The sequence below is a fragment of the Ceratosolen solmsi genome, unplaced genomic scaffold (genome assembly GCF_000503995.2).
Source record: "Ceratosolen solmsi marchali unplaced genomic scaffold, CerSol_1.0 scaffold17, whole genome shotgun sequence".
NCBI lineage: Eukaryota > Metazoa > Arthropoda > Insecta > Hymenoptera > Agaonidae > Ceratosolen > Ceratosolen solmsi.
The window spans coordinates 877579-897756 of NW_011948445.1; the positions used below are offsets into that span (position 1 = coordinate 877579).

General features: G+C 25.4%; 1 protein-coding gene across 1 annotated transcript in view; it reads left to right on the plus strand.

The window, feature by feature from the left end:
* LOC105366115 (kinesin-like protein CG14535) overlaps positions 1–20178 on the plus strand; it is a 37002-nt gene that overhangs the window by 15390 nt on the left and 1434 nt on the right. Inside the window, 8 exon segments of the mRNA XM_011504441.1 lie at positions 3696–3893; positions 8199–8411; positions 8827–9328; positions 9866–11016; positions 11433–11660; positions 12048–12527; positions 12925–13209; positions 13833–14049. Of these exon segments, the coding sequence (XP_011502743.1) occupies positions 3696–3893; positions 8199–8411; positions 8827–9328; positions 9866–11016; positions 11433–11660; positions 12048–12527; positions 12925–13209; positions 13833–14049 (3274 nt within the window).

Below are 20178 nucleotides of genomic sequence, written 5' to 3' on the forward strand. Positions count from 1 at the left end.
AGTTGGGCTTCGACAGTGGCCACATCGGCAAGAACGCTTCTTGCGGCAGCACCTTCAATTACGGAGCTCACTTTTCTCTTGGACTTCGCGCCGAGAGGAGCTCCTGATTGAAGCGTCCACGCTTAGCTTGTACAAGCGGCAACATGGGTAGACTTGACAACAGTGGATACGCTGTGTACCGTTATATCGGAAATTTTGCGTGTAACGATTATTTCCAGATGTTTATCTATAACTGCTTTACGCAGATGTTTTAAAACTTGAATCTTTCCAGATGTCTGACACTCCCGAAAGGTTCTCGCAATCTCGAACACATTGAATATGAATTATGTGATACAGCTACAGAATTTAAATTACAGAATAAACAGCTAAAATTTAGATTTTAGAATATAATTGTAAGAATATATTTAGAAAACAGAACATATTAAGAATTAATCAATTTTTTATTTTTTTTTATTATCAATACTTGTGATGACACTTATTTAACTTAAACAGAAAAATACACATTTTTTGAAGTTAATGATAAGTCAATGATACCTACATTTAAATATATATTGAAAAGACATTATAAGTAAAAGTGAAAAATCAAAACAAATTTTTCAGAATTGTAAGGAAACAATTTAATATAATCTTCCTGCTGTTGTGAATTGGTGTAAGCATATCACTATTAATGAATTGGTCAATTACCTGAAAACAAGTATTCGCTTACATTTAAAAAATCAGCTAAGAAAAGAAGAAGTCTGATAAACATATTTATCCATAACATACATAATATTAATATGAAATGATAAAATAATTAGGAATTGTTAAAAAAAAAATAGTCTGATGAATTGAAAATCATGTAGTATAAAAGTTTACACGATATAGCAATCCCTTTTCATATCTTGAAATTTCGAAATAATACATGTATTATCGATATATTACTGAATCTGTGATTCAGAAATCATGCAAGCATTACAAGTTCTTTTCTATCAAGATCTCGCGAGTGTATATGTTCAACTCGTCAAATTTTAATGTTTATGGTGTTATCAAGTATCAGTTCATCGATCATACACATCTTCTCTGTTTCAGCGTTAATACAGTTTATCTAATGAATTCTTCGACACCTGTAATCTGTAAAATATAAACTGGTTTTATTGGTTTTATTTTCAGAGTATGTACAATTATCAAGAATTCTAGCGTGATATTTATCGGAATGCATTCCGATATTAATGTAATATTAATTTATAATATGGATAGACGATAAACTTCCTGATTAAATATTCTCAAATGTTACTATTTTTATTTAGTCAATAGAAACAAAGGTCTGCTGAATAACATTTTGTACTTAATTAGTTATTTTTTTATTATAACTTTAAATAGTTACTCTAGCTTGCGCAATCCTTAAATATTTTCTCAACCTTTTCCGATGCATTCCATATTACCTACGCAGCCATTTTTCAGTAGTACCTATGTGTTCGATTTTAAGGGTTTTGTTTATGGCTTGAACTGCCAATTCAATAGTTCAGTCGATTAGTCTCTCGTCGTGATAACTTAAAAGGAAATAATAAGTGGAAGGGCTGAAAACTATTATGTATTATGTATTTTTAGTAAAAACAATGTTTATTATTTGTTCAATATTATAATAATATTGCATTGTTGTTGAGAGAAAAGATTATTCTATAGTAGTAGTGAGGGTGTTTCATTGTGTTCTTGATTATTGTAGATTCAATGGCTATTACTGTGTATCTTGAAAGTTGAGGTCATACTATAAGGAAAAATATTAGCCTGTATAGTCAATCATGCTCATGGCGTAGCATGAAAAGATAGTGTTTGAATCAAGTATACTTGATAGATGGAATAACTATACTTGATAGAGTGTAAGAAGTTTTGATGGAAGTTGGTGCGTAATCAATTATGTCTTTAGTTATAATGGGAACAGTATAAAAGACTAGTCACACGCAAGAGTCATATATGACAAGCCTTCGAACTTTCAACGACTTGATAAAAATGTATTTATAGTCGATTATTCGATATATTGTTGTTTGGCCTTGACAATGTAATTGACGTGTTGTGTCACTTGTGTCGACTCTTCTGGGCCTGTACGGTGTTTAAGTGTTCGAGAGCGCGTAAGTTTGCCCGATCGACTCTTGTGGCCCTGTGCGGTGTCAAAGTGTTCGAGAGCACGTAAGTTTGCCCGTTCTACTCTTGCGGGCCTATGCGGTTTCGAAGTGTTAGTTCGAGAGAGCGTAAGTTTGCCCGTGTGACTAGCTTATTTAATAATATAAGGAGATGTACCTTTTGAACTGACGACAAGGAATGTTGAATTACTGCGTGGCTGATGTCCCTTTTGATTACGATTCCAATTGGGCTCACTGTAAAATCACTACCTAATCTGCTGATTTCCTTTTAGTAATGCACGTGTAATTTTAGTAGGCTGCCGAATGTGTGGCCACGTGTCATCGTCACAGTATATACTAAACACTGAGCGGTAATAACAGTTAAGTAAGCACGAGGTAGAATTACAATGAACCTATAAGCCTTTTGATTACGCGCACGAAGCCGAAGGCTTGATCGTTCCGTGGCGGCTTGCTGAAAATATCAACCGTTCCATGGCGCTCCTGCTGAGGGCAGACCGAGACCCGTGTGCCATGGCTTCTACTGGTAAATGCTTAGATCGGTTCACTATGGTCGGTTCACTGCGGTCGAGTCACGGCAAGATGTTAGACGGAAGCTCAGTTCAGCTAGGGTGGTTCGGTAAGAAATGTTTAACAAGAGAGCGAGGCACGCCGCATTTTTGCCTTATATATTCACGCGGCGGCTCACTTAGCTGGCAACAAAGCATCGTCGTTGTTGTACTGGAATCTTACATAAGGTGTACAAAGAAAAATCTAGAACCTTCGAGAATTCGCCGAAAGAAAAGTAGGGCGTAATACCGATAGAAACTTCCGGGCGATGTTATTACCCGAAAACCATATAAACATTACGGGCCATTTGAAACCAAAACATAACAAGTATACGAAAAATTATAGTCCAAGTGTTTACAGAAATCTGAAATCTAAAAGGCCGGTGATGCCGACAATCGGCGGTCTTGAAACTGGCTTGAAACACTATGAGTATACTACTGAAGTTTTCTTATTGGATTATAAACGGTCTTATGTTAATAGAAAATTAAAAAAAAATGAATTATTTTTTTATGATAGAAAAATACTTTATACCTTTGCTATTATGCTATAATGTTTAAATGTATAAATGCTATAATGATCTTATATTACAATAGCATTCTTTACTACATCTATTATAATAATTTATATTAATATATATTTTTATATTTCAATCACTACCTTTAAGTTTTGTAGATTGCATGTTTATTATTTTCAATTTAATTTTTTTAAAACATTTTCAATTTGTACAATTATAAATATATCTCAATAAGATGTTTTAGTTAATCTATATATTGTATATTATAATATCAATATGGAATTATAAAGGTTTTACCATTCTCAAAGTAGTTTCAAATGAGAAAAGAGATAAATTTCTTTCTCTTTCCAAATTATACAAATTCTCACTAATAGTTTATAATTATAAAATATCTAAGAGTCAAATTTAAATGTGGTTTAATTTTATTTGACTAAACTTACTTTGATAAAAAATTATAAAAATCTATTTTTAGAAATATAGATAAAAATAAACAGTTTTTACACTTTACAAATTTTTAGGAAAAACATATACAATGCTTGGTACTGCTGAGGCAGGCCATACACTCGGTGTGATACCTTGTGCAATAACTTGGCTATTTCGAGGCATTAATGAACAACAACAAAAAACAGGTGCAAGATATAGTGTGAGAGTGAGCTGTTTAGAATTAACAACAGACCAAGAACATTTTAAGGATCTCCTTATTACTCATACCAATGGTAAGTTTAAATTAGATAATATTTAAAATATTAATAGATTACAATCTGCTTAATTTTATAGTAATTATTCTCAGATCGAGTCCTAACCAAAATTATTATCCAATAATCTCTTCGTTATAATATTATGGTCTTTACAATTACATCATTTGCTTCAAATTCTCTTGCTTAAAACGAAATTACTTATAGAATAATTATGTAATTTTTTAACTTATGTAATATAATAACAATATATACACGGAACAACTATATTATTTTATACAATACAAATTAAAGCAAACTAAATGCTGATTATTTTGGACAGTAATGATATATATAAAAAAAGGGGAAATGGTTCTATTCAATATATATGAAATAAGTTTAGAATTGAAACATTAAATAAATAAATATTTATTTAAATTTAATCAAATCACAAGATTTTTTAAACTATGATTTCAATTTCTGCAATTTATAATATAATATTTATAATTTAGTTTTTGCTTTTCTAATAAATGCAATTTAATTAAATTTAATATATACACGGTACAGAAATTAGAAAATTTCAAATGAAAAATGTTAATAGAATATATAAAGCAGAGTTGAAATATGCTATATTATTTTTATAGTCAATATTTAAAAATTTTATTAGGCTATGATGATTTTAGAAAAATTAAAATTTTAATCAATCCTATATGTTTGTGAGAAACGATGTTATAGTTTTCTTGGCTCGAACTACCAATGCTTCAATAGTTTGAATGAATATTGTATTAGTAATATATTTTGATGAATATATGATTTATGTTACAATTTATAATACAATTACGTATTGGTGTTTTAGAATCATCTTGAATTTAATGTGAACTGCGATTTCTTGCAACGTTTCTTGTGATGGATCTTTCACTACACAAGATGCTCCTTGAGATTGTGATGTTGATGTTGATTTTGTAAGGATCAGCAGTTGTTTATGCTCACTCCTTGTTAGTGGATGTGATGTGCTATTAATAATAGTGTCATACCAGTGTTGTAAGGACTGGCAATAATTTAGATCGAACGGACTTGTGTACTCACAGTGATACAGTAGCCTTGGTCTGATCCTGGAATGAGTAGTTCAACATATTTCACGCTCAAAATGTAGGAGTGGGTGTAAATGAAGGTGATAGCGCTAACACCTTTCAACTGTAGTAGAGGAGGATTAATGTATCTTCCTTCTAGTCAGTGTATCACGTAAAAACGTGGTCACTAGTTTTCACCGATAAGTGAGAGCTCCCTTCTGACTTGGATTCCCCATACTGACAGCCATTCCGACTTGGCTTCCCCACACGGACAGCTCCTTGCTGCTGTGTCGTCCCCAACTTTAAGGCCTCTCGCAATGAGTCCCCACTTAAGGAGCTACTGGTTTTAGTTTTCCAATCAGGGCGTGCCGCTCTTTGGCGGCATGATTGAACATGCACACCTCTTTTCCCACTTCCGAAAAAATTAGGCTTAGACAATGACAATTTCGAAAAGACTGTCTCTGACGGCAGCGCCTTCAAATGCAAGGCTCGCGCCTCTCCGGGACTTAGCGATGTGGGGGTGGTTCTTGGTCAAGCGTCTTCGCTTGGCCTATGCAAACGAAAACATTAGCGCACTTGACAACAATGCATGCGTTGTGTGGTGACATTGAAGGTATACGTGCGGCACACAATGCCAGACGTCGCACGAGCTGGTTTCTTCTTACAATGAATTTTAGGAAATGTTTTCCAACTCGATTGCTTTCAAATAGTCCACTCTCGAAATATTCTCGCATAAACAGGCTCGCTGCCCTCTTGCTTGTAAATAACAAGGCCGTTTATTGCGTCTTTCGAGCCTCCAATGACCGTGGAAGAATTTTAGTAAAAATTATGACCCTTGGTATTATTCCCAAAATAATACACGAGAAATTCTCTTATTTATAATTAATACAATATAAAACAAATTCTCTTAGTTATAATTATTTTAAATTTATATAGTTGCTTATAACTTTTAAATATATTCATTTTTTATTTTTTATGAATAAACTTGTCATCTATAATCTAATATTAAAAAAATCATTTTAATTATGTATAATAATTAAATAAATCTGTAACAATAAAAAAACGAACAAAAAATCGACTTTAAAATGAAAAATCTATAAATAAATAATTCACTAAAATACACTTCTTTTATTACTGAAGCAAATAATTAATATTATTTATTATCAGTCTATTCGTTTTAGATCTATTTTATTATAAACAAATATACACACCTGTAATACATAAGCTTATAAAAAAGTAATTTTTAATTATACTTATCTATGCCTGCTACTGATATCATAACTGAATTATTTCTCACGCGCACACTCAGTTTTTTTACTGTGAAGTGATACCACTTTCCTCTTCTTGCAAGCAATAAATTTGGATTCCTCGTGAAATAAAATCATTAATCTTAAAAAAATTCTTCTGTTTATTATATGGTTAGATTTCAACAATTTTTAAATTATTAGAAGAAATTTTAAATGAACTTAAACCGATCTTAATATATTTACATTCATTCTTATGATGGATATATACATCAATCAATTTTATTTTGCCTGAAACATTATGTATATACTTATATAAGATAGTTTAAAATTCTATATATTTGAATAAGTTTCTATTACTTTAACTATGGATATGAATAAAATAATACAGTATTAATAACCGCAAATCTAACCTTTATCAATTTCTTGATCCAAGTGTCATAAAATCATGAACACTGTTCGTAAATTAAAATATCTTCAAAATCAGTTATATTTGCTCAAGTTTTAGCTAAATATGTTAATATTTTAAACCAATGTTCAAAAAAATTTTTTTAAATAACGATTACAAAGAATTTTTATCTTAGATTATCAGAATATATTCAATTGAATGTATATTTTTTAATCGAATAAAGTATGATTATTTCAAGTAAATTCTATTTAAACTAGTTTAGGTAGATATTCGTAATAAGATAAAGCATTCACAAACTTAATTTTGATAAGTACAAGTGGGAGAATGATTCTGTTAATAATTTGAATTATCTTGAGTTTCTCATATTGGTTATTATTTGTTTACAAAAGTTCTGCTATTTTTCTTTAAGTTTTTGTTATCAAACAGTTGGACAATCACAAATTAGATTGCAGGTAAAGTATCACTACATAAATATTTACATCTCTGAATGCATAACTCTAATATTTTCATTTTCAAATTCACCTATAGATGAAGTATTAGCATATCCTGAAGAAACTAAAATGTTAGGATTTATATACATATTTTTAAATTTAGGTTGTTGAGAATTTCAAATGTGGAGGGGAGTTACTAACTTTAATATAAAATCAAAGTATGAATATGATTGTATTTAAAAGAACTCATTTGGTATTAAATAAATCATACTATTTTTTATTTGCTTGCGGTAATACGGAAATACTATACGCCACTCTGCCATACATAATGGCGATAACAGATTTTGTATTTAGTAATTAAAATTTAAAAGATATTATATATTCAAATACGATTGAAATGATCACGGTATTGTACTAAATACTATAATTAATGTATGCCAGATACCACAATCTAGAATTAATAGATAACATACAAATAATATAAATCTCATTTAAATCAATAAAATACTGTTCTTAAATAAATAATATAAAATAATGTGCAACAACCTATTTTTAAAGAAGTATTTATTTGCCAAAAGATATATAGAAATTATGTTCAAATATATTACATAAACAAACTGCAAAATACTATGTCATACTCAAAAACATTGAATATAATTTTAGAATATAATAATTTTATCAATTTTCATGATTCTAAAATTTCAACTAAAAAAGATATTAAAAAATTTTGATACAATACATCATATTAAATCTTACTTTAAATTAGTGGATATGGTACATTTAAAACGATAACGGTTAGTTGATGTTCCAAAATACAAAAGTAATAAATTTTCAAACGAGCAATCCACTTAACTTAAGAAAATGTAATGTAAATCCATGTAACTTAAGAAAAAATAATTATAAAGAATAGCAAAATTACAAGTCTTTTTTACTTTCATCCTTTACCTTCCCGATTAGTTCTATGAACTTTAGTTTTTTTATTTTAATTCCTAGTTTTATCACTATAGTTATACTAATACCATTATTGACACTTATATCTTAATTTAATGTTTACTTGCTCTTTAAATATTGCAAACCTTTTTGTATTCATAGTAATACTTATGCATTGTAAAAATAATCATGAAAGTATCGTACAGTAATTACAAAGATATATGTAATGGTCTAGTTTTTAGTTTTATATTCTTACTTCTCAGAATCTGAACGATCTTCCTTAACTTATATAAAAGACAATCCTCTTTATGGCACTTTTCGATTACAACAACCTAGCGAGCTAAGAGTACCGAATGCAGAACGAGCTGCTTTTTATCTTGATGTAGCCGCAGCAGCTCGTAAACGAGAAGATGGCAATGCACATATGTTGTATACACTCCATGTACATCAATATAATGTTGCTGGAAAGGGTGGAGGTATCTATTTATATATACATAATTCTTAAATTATATAATTTTTAATAAATTATGTTATAAATTAATTTAGTATATACTCATTGGTATTATTATTATTTTATATATAAAGTATTTATATTATTTTATTTTGGACTTTTACGATAATATTAAAACTATGTCCAATATTTAATTTACGTCAGAACATTAATCATTTTTTTATTTTTATCAATAATATCCTTGAAAAAAATGATTTTTCAAAATAGTAGTAGATTTATGGATATTTAAGTATTTTCAATATCTTGTATATTATACACTATATAATAAAATTGATACATAATTTTAAAAATTGCAATATTACACATTAAAATAAGATATTTCAACAGAATAAAATTTTAATAGCAACTTTAATATTCAATAAATATATTTTATTGTATAGTATTGGGTGGTCGTAGTAAACTACACCTAATTGACATTGGGAATTCGGAACATAGTAAATCTTCCGGTGGTATACCACTTTCTGGCTTAGGCAATGTACTTCTTGCTATTTTCAATGGATATAAACATCTACCGTACAGACATCATAAGCTTACTCAATTACTGAAGAAATGCTTAGGTTCACTCACATGTTATGCTACGATGATTGCCCATATTTCTCCCAGCAGTCGTTGGTATAACGATACATTGACAACTTGCCAATTTGCTTCACGTATTCATCATATGCGTCACAGAAAGTTCCATTTTGTGAATGACAATGTACATAATACTGGAAGCAGTGACAGTTCTAATGAAGAAGTGGATAGGAGAAATACTGAGTATGATCCAAGTTCAAGTGATGTTTCAGCTGATACTGTTATCTATGTTGGTCCAAGTGTTGATGATACTACAGATGGTGAACACCCACCGGTTTACATAGCTAATCTTAATTCTGATAATAATAGGTTGGTTTTAACAATTTTTTACATACTTATTTGTATTGCACTATACTATATATATTTTATCTTGTTTTGTTAATGATCTATTTTAGTAATCATGTTGTACGATAACTAAAGTACTAATTAATTACAAAAATTTGTATGTAAGTAAAACTGTATTATTAATTCTCATTAATGATTAATTTATATATTGCCAATTCTAAAACAAATTAAAAATATTTTTATTTTAAAAAGAACACAATTCTAACAAATGAACTATCATCACTTGTATAATCTTTTAATTGATAAAGATTACATTGCAAAATTATTACTCTGAATTTTCAGTGAGTTATTTTTAAATAAAATTCTGTATTGTACAAACACTATAAAATTTTAAATACTATATTTTATTATACATTGCCATGATATTACGATTTTTACAAATTATAAAATGAATCATTCTTTTTTATTATATAATTAAAAATTAAACAGTAAATAAAACATATCATTTTATTTTGTAATAATATTTTTTACTATAAATTATTATATTTAACAATGTACAAGGTTCATCGTAGGAAAAGCATTACGAGGTTCACTGATAGAACAAAGCAAAACTTTCGAAGAACGAAACCCACTATACAAAGTAACAAAACTAGTAAAAGTTTTATCTGAAGCAACTCCAAAACAAATATCACCAATACAAAATACAATCTCAAAACCTAGCCCAGCTCATAAAATCGCTTTAAAGATACCAACATCTAAAATAACAGATTTTTCAATGAACAAATTTTCTTCATTAGCATCTAATAGTGTTTCCGACGAACAATGGATTGATGGCCCAAGAATTTCTAAATCAAAGGTTGCAGAGGCTCGGCATATGTTAAAAGGAACAACTCATAGAACGGAAACATGGATAGATGGGCCTATGCACCTAATAACAAGTGATCAGTCACATCTTTTATATGCACAACATTCAAACAGTTATGGTTTTATGGATAGTTATAAAAAAAGTATGATTAGAAAATGGGTGGAGAATCAATCGTCTCAAATTCAACGAGGTAAACATAGTTTATCTTATGTACAGCAACCAACAAATATTAAGGTGACTACTGGTTTAGTGCACTTTAAAGATTTAACAACGATCAATTATAATAATAGCATTGAAGACGATAATGAGAATACATCTTTATCCACGGTTGGGAATAATAGATTAAAAATAAATGAACTTGAGGACATAAATGAGAAAGTTGAAGCAAAATTAAATTTTCTTAATATCGAATCAAATACGAACTCATGCTTAAAATTAAAATGTAGTTCATTTACAGATAATATAGAAGAGCTGCATAAAACTTTAGATACGTTAGAAGACGATGATGATGATGAGGAAATTGTTGTACCACCGCCATTACCACTAATTGAACCATTCGAACGAGGAATTAGTCAAGATATCTCAATAGAAAATTTAAATACATCTCATAAAAATATCATATATTTACAATCATCTAGCAAATCATTATCCTCGAAAAATGAAATTCTTGAAATCATTGAATTAAAAAATGGAGAGTCAGTATCAATGCAAGACTCTTGTCTACAGGTAACGGAAGCAGATATACCACTTTGTATGGAGGATCATCCAATCTTTGATAATACCAATGATGTGCATCCTTTAAGAATTCTTAGTCCGGAAAATCTGACTGTTTTATCAACTTTGGCTGGTAAGTTTTAAATAATCTATTAAATTTAGCAAACATTTCTAAAACATTTTTTATTTAGTTTTTTATATCGTATTAATGATTATCAAGTATTTTTTATAAAATGATTGTGTATGATTTGAAAGATTATTGGTAAAATTATATATAATTTATACAAATCTCAATTTAGTACGTAATTATATTTTAAAGTATGTGGGTTCAGAAATAGTATCATACAAACATATACAAAAGTAATTTAAAATTTTTTTTTTAACATTTGCAAATATTGTAATTATTTTTTCTGTAAAGCCAAGATATTTTTACTTAAATAGATCTTGTACATGTAAGAAGACGAAATTAATGTTTGACGCTTAAAATATTACATTTAAATTTATATACTATATAAAATATACAATAAATATAAAATTATTAATGCACAGATTCAATATCAATTCTATCAGAATCGTCTCCTGTCAGCATAGGAATGTTTCCGCAAATTCAGATTGATCACGACACCTTTTATGAACAAGAAAACCGATATAAGTTTGATCAGTTAGCTCGGCTTCATAAACTTTATCAAAGTAAACTTGCTCTTGCAAATGTTACTAATTCTTTAACTTATCAAAGAGAAAATTCTTCTTTTACCAACATTCGAGAATCTGATGCATGTAAGTTAAATATATTCATATTATTAGAAAAAAAAATAATATATATATATATAACTAATAAGAGTATTTTTATTGCAATTGATAGTAACAGTGAAATTAGCATTAGCAAGTTTAAAAATAGTAACTTAATATATACTATTAATGGCGATAAATAACCTGATAAAAAGATTTTTTTTTATAAAATTGTAATTATTTATTATATTTTTTATCTTTGTTTATTTTTAATTAGTTTCATTTAGATTGTAACTTATTTAAGTATTTAAATAAATAATTAAGTTAAAAATACACATTATATATAATTGGATAAAAAAAAACATTGGAGTATAACAAAATTATTTATTTTTCATTGAGTTTGATTTTATGAATGAAATTATTTATCAAATTTAGCATTCTCGGCTGCAGCCTTGCATCCATCTTCTTGCTGCGACTCTATATCAGTTTCAGATGTTCCATTTAATGATATTATTAACAATCATGCCAGTACATACAATGAACCAATTTATATAAGTGAAATGAATGAGTCAGATAAAATCTGTGATAATTGTCGACAAAGCATGATGAAATTCTCTACTGCTTCCTCATGGTATCCTAGTATTGCTCATTTTGTCATTTGTAGTTAATATTGTAATTATTTTCATCAATGCAATATCTCTAGCCTTAGACAACCAGACGATGTCCCCAACCACAATCTTAAAGAAGAACAAGTACCCGGTAATGGAGCCACTATATCGGATTCTGAAGAATATATTGAAGTCAAATTATTACCTACTTCTTTTGTTACTAATACTAATAGTTTATTTCCTAAAAAATCTAATGAAAGGATGATTATCGAAAAATCAGACATCGAGGAAAAAATAAAACTTCCTAGTAAGTTAAACTTAATTCTAAATAAATTTATATAGTATTATCAAACAAATAAAAGTTCTAAATCTTTATAATTTCTTCTAAATTTCTGATATTAAAATTAGTCGTAATAATCATAATAATTAATTACAATTACGTAAAAAATAGATCATGTAAAACAGACTGAAAATAAAAATGAGAAAAAATATTCTTTTCAATTTGATGGACGATAATTATAATAAATCTTATAATTTTGTTTAGGAAATCATTTTCTGTTTATTGACTACTTGATTCAAATGTTTAAATATTTTGAATTTCAAGTTTGATTTAAAAACTGTTCGTAAACTAAGAATTGTTTAAGACTATTAATGGATTTAGTATTGTTACAAACTGTTATAAGACTTTTTTGTGTACTTTACAGGTTTTACAATTCCAACTCAACATCCTATAATTAACCCATCTTCGCTTCCCATATTTAATAGAATAAAAGAAAAACATTGTAATATTGGGTCTTCTTTGAGAGAAAGCAAGGATGATTATGATTCAGGCACAGATTTGACTTCTGGCGCTGTTAAACATTCATCTGTTACTCTTTCCAGATACCGAACCGAAAGTTCTGGATACGATAGTATTCTTAGAGATAGTGAAACAAGTAGTATAGCAAGTGATTCTTCAAGAGAAACCATTGCTATCCAAGAAAATCACAGTAATATTTTTGCTTTTTATTTTATTTATTTATTTATTATATCTTATTTTACTTAATATTTTTAAATCTCTTGAAATTATAATTTTAATTATTCAATTTTTATTTATGTTTAGTAATATGTGCATATGAATTCAACATAAATTAATCTAAGTTGCTGACGAATCATACTTAAATTGTTACTTTATTTACTTACAAACACACACACACACACACACACACACACACACACACACACACACACACACATATATATATGTATAAATTGATAAAATTATACAATGGTAAAACGTTATACGAATTTTTATTAACCAAAGAAAATTGAACAAATAATATTCATTTTGGAAAATTATTAAAGATTAATGTTTCGTACATTTTGTTTAGAGGGTACAAATTATTAAAGAAAATAAATAAATATTTGTAAATTTCATCACAAATTATATTTAATGTCTATACATTACTTTTATACTAAAGTGGTTTTACAAATCGAAAGGAGTTATATTGATGAGAATATCAATAATTTTAAATGATTTATAAAATAAATAATTTCAAATAATTGAAATGAGAAATAAAAAAACAATATTCAAATAATTGTGGGAAAAGATTACAGAGTTATCTTAATTTAGGTGGTGCACTAGGCGTTTTAACATCAACCTTATGTGGGTGTTTTAATGGTGGGACAACTGAACGAGTACGGACGTCAGCTTCTAATCAAAATTCACATAATCATATTCAAGCGCAGTATCACAAACGTCAAGATTTTAAATATATACGGACAAATACACATAATATAGCTTGGCACAATATTCAGGATTCACAAACTACATCTGCTATAACACCTTCGTAAGCAAAAGTCTTGAAATGTTATAAAACACTTATTATGTCTAAATATAAGTGATGATATGAATATTAGTTGTAATTGAATTGTTATATGTTTTATGCTATACTTTAAACAAATTTTTTACTTTTAACGTATTATGATAGTTTATTATCTATAATATTCATTATTAGATCATTTGTATTCTTAGGATACTGTTAGCTACATTAAATCAGATTAAATAAATTGATTAATATTTTCAAATGTGTTATTAAATATAAACAAAGTTTAATGTCTAAAATCAGATTACAAATAAAAATACAAGTTTGTTATCGCACATTTACAAATTTTATAATTACAATCCATACATATACAAATATATTAATACAAATACAAATATATGTATATTAAACTTAATCTATTATAAAGTAGAATTTTATTTAATAACGAATACTTTTATTTTAAATACAGCCTAAAATTAACTATTTAAACTACTTTTTAACTAATTAAATAGAATCTTATGTATTTTTATTGATTAGTTTTTCAAATTACTTAGTTTTAAAATTATTATTCAATTAAGATGTGTTTTTACCTTATTTAATATGATCTGAAGTCTATTTGTGAAGAAAATATAATAAATTCTCTCAAGATTATGAAAATGTCTAAATTCGATAGAAAAGACATTTTACAAATTACAGTTAAAGAACTTATATTTAAATCATTAGTTTCATAATATTACATTTTCCTAATTTTAAAGAAAATTTTGAATTGAAAAAATATTTAACCATTAAAGTATGTTTTTTTTAAAACTAATATAAATTTATTTACAAATATTTTACATACTCTAAAACATTTTACATATTTAGAAAGGGAATTTAAAAAATTTGTATAAATTAAAAAAAAATTAAAATAAAATCTGTTATAAGTTACTTACTTTATTAGTCTTATATAGTTAATAATTTTTTTAGTAATTTTTCTTAATACTATATACATCATTGTACAATTTTAAAAATTTATAAAACTTTTTTAAATAAACATGATTTGAAATTTTTATATTATATATATTGTATTGAATAAATTGATGAATAGCTTATATTGACCAATCTTGCCTTATTTGAGAAATTAAGAAAATTGCCCTTCTAAAGTATATTGTACTAGCAGTCACTCCATATAGTGTACTACTCTAGGGTCAATTTCATTTTCTAATAAAATTATTTACACCAATTATTTTTATTGTTATTATTTTATAATAAAAAATACATTCAATATTCTAAGTGATATAACCTTATGTTTTAGTTTATTTTCAAAAATATAAATGTTTAGATCCACAATACAATTTTTTAATTTTTAATTAAAATAGTGTTTTTTTCATTAAATTAAAAGTAAATAATAAATATGTGTTTTGTTACACTTTTTACTGGTTTACTGAAAATAACTTAGTGTATATAGATATAATTTAACAAATAGTTCAATAAAATTTAAAGAAAAGAACAAATTAAATAAAAATATATTCTTAAAATAACTAGTACTTGTAAAAGTACTGGTATCATTAATATTGCATACCCATAATAATATTTGTAAAAAAATATTAATAAAATTACAAATTATAAAATAATAAAATAAAAATTGAACAGAAGTGAATATTTAAAATGTCATAGGTGCAATAAATGCCTAGAAAAGCAAAAAAGTAAAAAATACCTTACTTGAAAGAAAAGATTCAAAGCAAAACAGTAAGATTATTGTTATAGAGTGATTAAATCAAATATAGTACAATATTTCAACCCAGTGTAAACACTATATAATTTGTTTATCAATGCCATGTTATATTTGTATTACAATGCATTTATATTATATCACGAGTAAACTAATATGCTTTAATATTGTCAATGTAATAATAAATTACTATTTATCACTATATATATAACTTACTTATATCCTTAGTAAATCCATTGCAAAGTATTAAAATTATCTTAATTGTAATTATCAGCAAGGACAATAACGTGTAGTATATAATGGATAAAAAAATTATTTGCAAATATGAAAAAGAAAGTGGAGTGAATTTACATTTTATTTACCCAAAGACATGTATTGTAAATTATAGTGATTATTACTTATCAAAGTTTACTACTGCATTATATATTATATACATATATATATATATATATATATATATATATATATATTACTACACACACACAGTATGAAAACATAATTTAGAAATAAAGTATATACTTGAATGATAAAAAATTCATTTTATAAATTTTATATATATTCTATTATAATTGTATTACAGAAAACAAAAAATTTTAAAAATTGCTGATGAAATACATTTTTTTAATTCTTATAGATTCTGTTTAAGATAAAAACAAAAAACTTTAAACAATATTTTTGTTTGAAATATTTTAAGAAGTTATCCATTTTTATTTTATTTAAATAAAAGTTTTAAAATGCAATAATGTGAAGACTAAATGACAGACAATTATTTATAAATAGTTTCAATTTTTTGTATAATAATTAAATATGATAAACAAGAAAAAATTCCATTTCTGTTAATTTCACACGTCGTGTTTGCAATAGTGAAAGAAAAATGTAATATATACAAAAATAAAATGAAACAAAGAAAGACAAATGAGTAAGAGAAGAATGAGAATAAATAGTTGAAATCCTTAAGGATTGATTTATTCATCAGATTTTTGTTTATATGATCACATAACTTCGTCTTTAATTACTGGTTAATAAGATACAGTTTTACTAACTTGTAACGATTGTGTTGTAAGTGTAAATTTTTGTTTCTGTAAATATCAATACATTTTTCTCTGATGTATTTGAATTTATGTAAGTCTAAATTTTAATCCGCCAATGTCACCTATATAGTTAGAGCAGGGTGCGCCAAAATACATTTTTTAAAATATTGTAGTAATAAATGTAGTTAATAAAGTTTATTTTTATATTTGAATTTTTTATTGTCACAAGGATCGTTTACTTAGGATAAAAATAGTTTACATAAGAACGAAGAGGAAATGTAGAAAATGAGAGCATTTTAGTATGGTTTGACTACATCAACTAATTTTGACATATAAGAAAATAATAGAAATAAAACATGAAAGTATCCTGATTCTTTTCAATAGCAATACTAGTATTAAAATTAACAAAAATCTTGTTATATAGTTATAAAAAATATTAGTTTAGAATTTAAATAATTTACAAGTATAATTATTATTTATAGGTAACGTATAATTATATAACCAAAAGCGATTTGTACAAATTTTATAGAACTATACACATTGGTGTCAACTCATAAAAAAATATAAATTCATTAAACAAACTAGTTTAAAATAATTCATATGCCTGATAAAATCTATCACTAAAATAAATAATAACATTAGATTATTAATATGTAATATATATATAAATTCATAAATCTGAATATATGTGTTAAATTTACATAGAATTTTTTTTTAAGTTTTAATTACTTAATCATAAAAAGTAAATTTACTTAAAAATTTTGTAGAATTAATAAAAAACCAAAATTTTATTTTATTAAACGGTAAGTCAAGATAACAAAAAATTTTTTTTATGAATTATTTATTATATATTAAATATAAAATTTGTAAATATAAGGAAATATAAATGTATATAATACACAAAATGTTTAATGATATATTTAATTGAAATATTACTTTGATCAAATATTTATCTTATATACAAAAATTAAATATCATAAATGTGTCATAATAAATTGAAGAGAAACATTTATAATAAAAAATTCCTGTATATTCTTTTTAATATAATTTAAATTTCACAAATATTTTTTATAATTATGTTTTAAACTTAAAATTATAGATAAAAAAATATTTATATCTACTAGTGCTATTAACTAAATTCAGTTAATAAAATAGATATTTTTATATTTTGCTTTTCAATTTATTGATATATGAAATTATATATATGATAGATAAAAAATGAAAATAAAAAAAAATTAATTTTTATATATTAAAAATTTTTTTATATAAATGTACTATTTTATAGTATTTATTACTTTATTACTTCGTTTATTATTTCTAAAAACTATTTATTTTTTCATATGAATTAGTAGAATCATTAATAAAAAAAATTGTAAATATATACTACAATAATAAAGTCATTTATTACAGGAACATATTTTTTATTGCAATCGTTAGCAATGATTTTTAATTCAATTCTAATTTAAATTTGTATAGTAAATCAATAATAAATGTAATTTAAAAAGATAATAATATCTCTACTTTGTCTTTCAAATTCTTTGCATTTAGTTTGTATATAATTTTTTGTAGTTTAAATAGATGTTTCTATATCTCTTGAGCATTCTCTAATATAGTTAATATAATAATTTTCTACATTTTATATGCTAGTAATATACTGTTCAAAATTGTTTATTATACAAATTGTAAATATTAACAATAACAAAATATAATTATTTACTATTAAATTAAAATATTATTTACAAGAATTTAACGAAATATTATGATAGTTCTTATTCAACTAAAAATATCAATTTTTTGTTACTAGGATAAAAATTTTATGATAAAGGCACTAACTCAACTGTGTTTTAATAAATTAGAAAACATACACATATAGTAACAAATATGTATATATATGCAGGTAGCAATTGTATAAAATATTTATGCTTATGTATATATGGATGTCCTAAATCATGTGTAATGCAATACTAAATATATATACATTATACATTTAATTAATATAAAAAGTGCAATGTCTTACGATGCTGAATATTTTATATGATTTAAGAAATTAGTATATGTATTATATATAATAAGTAAGAAAAATGCACGTGTATTGTGTTTTATACTAAAATATCGACAAAAAAGTGGAAAGCATAAATCTCCATCGATGCAATTACATACCCAGGATTATATTATATGTTTTTTAATAAACCTAAGTATATATTATTAATTATTTCAACAAAAATAGCTAAAAATGAAATACATAACCTTTTTGTCTCATTCTTACTATCAAGTTTTATCAAATACCTAAATGCTCTAATTTTTCTGCGAGCTTGCCTTCTCCAACCAGCCTTTTTTTGTCTACTTTTAAGTAACGAAAAATACTTTCTAAATACATTGGTTCATGATCAATACTTTTCTTTTTAGTACATTTAGATTAATTTAAAATATAAAATATTTTGAAATTTTTATTATGATCAAAAACATTTGTCTATGCTATCACATTCTGATTACAGAATACATTTTTATTTTAAATCTGATATCGTTGTAATTAATTTGATATAACAGTGCATTAAATACAGTCACGTTTAGTAATCTGTAATCTGTTTTGTTTTTACAAAATTCATGTCCAGAGTAATTTAAAAATAAATACTGGAATAATTCCTTCTTTTAATACATTTGATATTTACCTTCATTGCCTTATATGTATATCATGATTATATTATAAATAATGTCCTTTTAAATATTATTAAACTATTATATCAACTTTTTCGTTGATCTCGTTGAATTGAACAAAATTGGAATTCGTAATTGAAATCTGCGTACTACGCAACAAATGATTCTACATTAAATTGAAAGGATACCTTTTAAATTATTTATTTATTTAAAATTTATGAACAAAAATTATTAAATGAAATAACATATAAGAAATTTACTGAAAGTTGATATTGTAATACTATATATAGATAATAATTGTACTTTATATTATTTAGATAATTCTCAGTTAAAGCTATAAAATATTTTGTAAAGATTCAATAAATGATGGTTAATTAACACGAACAATTATATTTAATCATTATTTAAAAAACAAAATATTATTAAAAATTTCAAGGTAATTACCTATAAAACACTCAACAGTTACTTAGGAATTTTTCAGCATCATGAAAATTCTAAATCTGATGGATTTTACAATTTAATTAATTATTATTTTAAAAAATTAAGAATCGCAATATATCAAGATAAATGTTTATCAGATTGTTCTTTAGAAATTCATGTTAGATTTTAAATCTAAATAATTTTATATTAAAAAATTAAAATAATGTATTTAAAATTTTGAGTACATTCTCATAGAATTTTTAATTATCTTCCAATTTAATATTGTTTACAAAAAATAAGACAAAACTTATAGTACAAATTTTAGTACTTGTTGAA